Source organism: Penaeus vannamei, chromosome 21, assembly GCF_042767895.1.
Source record: "Penaeus vannamei isolate JL-2024 chromosome 21, ASM4276789v1, whole genome shotgun sequence".
NCBI classification, from domain to species: Eukaryota; Metazoa; Arthropoda; class Malacostraca; order Decapoda; family Penaeidae; genus Penaeus; species Penaeus vannamei.
In genome coordinates, this window is record NC_091569.1 from 30,349,454 (window position 1) to 30,354,453 (window position 5,000).

The 5,000-nt window shown below is 42.3% G+C and overlaps 1 protein-coding gene across 1 annotated transcript in view; it reads right to left on the reverse strand.

Moving 5' to 3' along the window:
• LOC113829939 (neuropeptide SIFamide receptor-like) overlaps positions 1 to 5,000 on the reverse strand; it is a 100,691-nt gene that overhangs the window by 71 nt on the left and 95,620 nt on the right. Inside the window, exons 6-7 of the mRNA XM_070136079.1 lie at positions 1,714 to 1,869; positions 1 to 723 (exon numbers count right to left, since the gene is read on the reverse strand). The exon at positions 1 to 723 is cut by the window's left edge and continues 71 nt beyond it. Coding sequence (XP_069992180.1) covers positions 175 to 723; positions 1,714 to 1,869 — 705 coding nt within the window. The 3' untranslated portion in view covers positions 1 to 174. The remainder of the gene's footprint in view (positions 724 to 1,713; positions 1,870 to 5,000) is intronic.

A 5,000-nucleotide genomic window follows, 5' to 3' on the forward strand; every position in this document is an offset into this window, starting at 1 on the left:
AGTCGACACCGAACACAACTTACACTCACTCTAAACGGGAAGGAAGGTCGAGCGGAATTCTCGGCGCTGGCGCTCGGGTTCCGCAAGACGCCGCCGCCTCCTTCATGGGAGCTGCGGCTGCGGAACGGCACAGCTTTCTTTCCACGTGAGATTGCCGGCCTTTCGATCCGCCTCCTAATCGACGCCGTCCAACTTGCCGTTGGTGAAGGTGCTCTTCTTGTCCTCGGAGTCTGCCGCGTCGGCGCTGCCCACGACGGAGGAGGAGCGCGAGCTGGGCTGCGCGATGGAGGTCTCGGTGGTGGTGAGGCTGTCGGCGAGGCTCAGGGCCGTCGAGAAGCCGTTGGCGAGGCTGCGCTGCCGCCCGCCCGCCTGGTAGCGCGAGCGCGGCGGGTTCGGGCGCCCGTCCAGCGTGTACACGAAGCCTGCGCTCGCACGGTGGGTGTTCCTGGCCAGCTCCATGGCGCCCCCCGCCTCGGGCCGGATGGTGGAGCGGTAGGCCGGGTAGCAGGACCTGCGCATGGTGGACTGCGAGTACGTGTCGTAGCGCAGAGTGCCGCAGCAGGACCTGCTCTTCATGATGGCCAGGAAGCCGTTGCGATACTTCTTGTTGAAGAAGGCGTACAGGATGGGGTTGATGCACGAGTTGGACGAGCCGAGCCACTGCGAGATGGGCGCGATGATGGCCAGCACCGCGCCCTCGTCCTCGCCCAGCTCGTCGCCCAGCTGCGGGGAGAAGGGATTGTAGCGCCCTCAGGGACACGCCGGGCGGGGGCGCGAGGGGGATGCAACAGAGGAAATGGACAGGGCGCTGTGCCTTGAGCGTGGTGGTGTTTCAGAAGGAGAGAGAGAAAGAGAGAGAGGGGGAGGGGAGAGAGAAAGAGAGAGAGATAGGATTAACGGAGGGAGAGAGAGAGAGAGGAGCAGATGCAGAGAGAAAGATAGAGAGAGATAGTATATTAATACTGAGAGCAGTTGATATACCTGCCACCAAAAGGGTCACTTAAATAAATGAAATCTATAAGATACATAACATAAAGAAAATATTTATCTATATTCATATCTGTCTATCTATCTATCAACAAATGTATATTTATCTCATCATTCCCTTATGTATAGTTCTACATCTGTTTGCCCATACACATATCTGTCTATTCATTTATCTATCTATCAATTCATTTATTTCTCTATCTGACTATCCATCAGTCTATCTGTTCATTTATCTATCTGCCTAGTCAATTATTTATTTATATATTTATTCATTTATTCAATTATCGCTTTATCTATCAATCTATTCACCTATCTACCTTTCTATCAATCTATCTATCTTTTACTTTTCTTTTCCTGACTTACAGCATACTACATACACAAAGTTATAATTGTCCTTCCTGAACCGCATGTCGGAATAACAAACAATACAGGAAGAATAGAAATGACTGTTAACCATCCTTCGTGTCCAGAAGAAGAAAAAGAAAGAAAATGAGAGAAGCAAAAAGATAATTAGAGGCAGTTGTTACCCGGAATATTTTCCTCCTTGCAGCATTACCTTCCAGTAGCATTTCCCAAACAGCAGCATTTTCTCCAAAGAAGCATTGCCCCCCAGCATCCCTCCCTACCTACAGTATTACCTCCCAGCAGCATTACCCCCCAGCACCATTATATACCCATATACCCAGCATATATATACCATATACCCAGCACCGAGAGCAGCATTACCTTTATTCTGGCAAAGATGGTGTACAGCGGCAGCCAAGACAGACTGAAGATGATGACCACCACCACCAGCATCTTGATGACCTTGACCTTGCTCCTCTGCTGCATCTCGTGAATGGCAGCATCGCGGGTGTCACCGGGGATGTTGCGGTTGGCCACCTGAGGGCGGGGGGAGATGGGGAAGTTTGGGGAGATGAGGGAGGGGAAAGGGGGAGGAGGGAATGGAGGGAAGATGAGGAAGAAGTGGGGGAAAGATGGGGGAGGAGGGAGGGGAAGGGGAGAAATGAGGGAGGGGAAAGTGAGGGAAAGATGGGGGAGGAGGAAGGGGAAGGGGAGAAATGGGGGAGGGGGAAGTGAGGGAAAGATTGGGGAGGAGGAAGGGGAAGGGGAGAAATGGGGGAGGGGGAAGTGGGGAAAAGATGGGGGGAGGAGGGAGGAAGGAAGTGAGAGAAACGGGGGGTGGGATAGGTGGGAAAACATATGGGTGGGGGAAGTGGGGAGGGAGAGGGGGAGAAATGTACACATTTACCAATCCGTTTACTAAGACAGTGTGGATATTAGCTTTTCTCTTGTTTGAGCGGAAAAATATGGGTGTGAGAGAGAAGATAATAATAGGACTAATAATAATAATAATAATAATAATAATAATAATAACAGCAATAATAATAGTAGTGGTAGTAGTAGTAATAATAATAATAATAATAATAATAATAATAATAATAATAATAATAACAATAATAATAATAATAATAATAATAATAATAATGATAATAATAATAATGACAATAACAATAATAATGATAACAACAACAGCAACAACATTGATAATGATAAGGGTGGTAATATCACTGATGATAGTAAGCATAATAATGGTTATATCAATAATAACGATAATAATAATAACAATAATAATGATGATAACAATAAAAGTTATAGTAAAACAATCATAAAATAATCATATGGCTTTTGTTACTAATAATGATAATGGTAATAATAATAATAATAACGACAATATTAATGGTAATGATAAAACATTAATAATGAAAATATTTAAAACATCAATGATGATAACAAATAAATGAATATATTATTAATAATAAGAGGAAAAAACAATAATATTAATAATAACAATAATAATGAGGATGAGAATGAGGATGAGGGACATGATAATAATAATATAATGATAATGTCATTATTATTACTTTTTATCATTATCATTACTTGTCATTATATAAATGATGATGAAAATGATTTAAGATAATGATAATGATACTAATGATAACAATAAGATGATATAGATAGATGATTCTTTTTGTTATAAATGCCTAACACTTCTGGCCAAAAAATTACCTTAAAATGCCTGGTATCTTTTTCACATAAATTCTGAATACCTCTTTAACATGGACGCCTGATAAAATACTCTTGGAGATACAAATGTTGCACTGAAGGGAGGCTGACACTCTCTCGCTTGCAGTGAGTGATTGATGCCGCTGAAGCAACAAACCGTTTACCATGCAAATAGGAAGTTTTGCTGGCAGCCTTCATGAAGCCTATCTGTGTATTGACAGCCTTGGAATCCTTATTTGACCAACAAACTGATCACTCCAGCCACTGAACGCCTTCAGAACAAGCGGGGTTTCGGACAGAATCGCTGGAGCGGGTTTTCATGGCTGTCCTGCAACTTTTTTATGACAAGATTTTTGATACCTGAGTCATGGGGCATCACTTTTGTGAATGCTCACTGCTGTTCCGCCTTTTTCTTCTTCTTCGTCTTTCTCTCTTTCTTTCCTTTGATTTCTTTTTCTTTTTTTTTTTTGGGGGGGGGGTGTCATTCTATTTTGACACGTCGAGTATCTGTTTATGTGCATTATATAAGCGAATATGTCTAGGTAGTAGTAGTATTTCGGGAACAAGAAATAAACTGACATTGGAAGACAAACAAGTCTCGTTCTACTTCCGATATCAAAGTCATCGAAACCAGTTACTCTAGTGATGTCACGCCCTTATCCTAGCTGAATAAAGACATCATACGCTTACAATGATATCATGACTTCACAAGCACGAACACACAGGCAGAAGAAGCGTAACTCCCACAACGAAGAGAGAAATACTGGATTGATACTGAATTATTCTTCTAGTCTAGTTCGCGTGGTATTTTTAGCCACGACCTATTCCCGATTTCTGAATAAAAGCTTCGAAACATCCCCATATAGAAGTGCGTTATCTGCTTTAGAGTCCAGTGTCTACAGCAAAATGAAGGGTAACCCGGACATAGCTGCAATAGTAATAATTCTTGAGGTAAGGAAGTCAGGATATCGTTTTGATGAGTAAATGAGGTCTAGAAAAATGAAAGCGATGGAAAATTATCAGATCATGATTTTTTCGCCCTTACGGTGTGCTAGAGTTTCCCTTCCACACTCTCTGCCATAGAAAATCTTGCTCAAGCCGATCGCGCGCTAAGTCCGCTCACCACATCTACTTTATTATATTTTTTTTATGAAACTAGATCCCTATTTTTGCGGATACTATTATTTTATTTAGTACTTCATGAGGTGAGAAAAGAAACAAATCATGAAATTAAGGTATACTAACGAGATGTGGGGCGAAAGTTGATGCAGGAAGAAGAGGAGAGTCCAAATTGAGTCATGATATTCACAAACTTTCCCTATGCAACATTGCAACTGTCGTCATAGTAGACAGGGCTGTGAATGATGACAAAGCAAATGATGTTGTCATGAACTTTCTGGAAAGAGTTGCTAACAAATCTGAAAAAGAGTTCACGTTTAGGAGAAATGAACAAGCTGTCGCACTAGCTTCCCAATATGCAGTGAAGATTGAAGGTGAAAGTGTACAAGTCCTCCTGAACTATTGTATTAGCGTTGCGTTGTTGCAGCTGAAAATATGAAAGAAAAAGGGGAATTTTCAAATATGAATTGTAAACACATCCCCCCAGCTCTACTTGACAATGCTGGAATGAGAAAAGACAAAAAATCAGCCTTAGCAGATGAAATGTGGACCATGGCCTCCTGCAGAATCATACAGCATTCATGTTGATTATGTACAAAGAAATTATGGAAGCACTTCAACCCTGGTAGTTTTGATAGATATAAAGGTGGACCTAATACAAAAGATTTTACTCATCATCGTCGCAGCCAATCAAACGTGGAACTACAGTCAACTTCACCAATGGCATGATTTGCAAGTCCCTCAAGGACAAATTTCTGACAAATGCAGCAAACAAGCAGCAGATAATTGACTTCACACGAACAAAACTTGAAGCAACAGGCTGT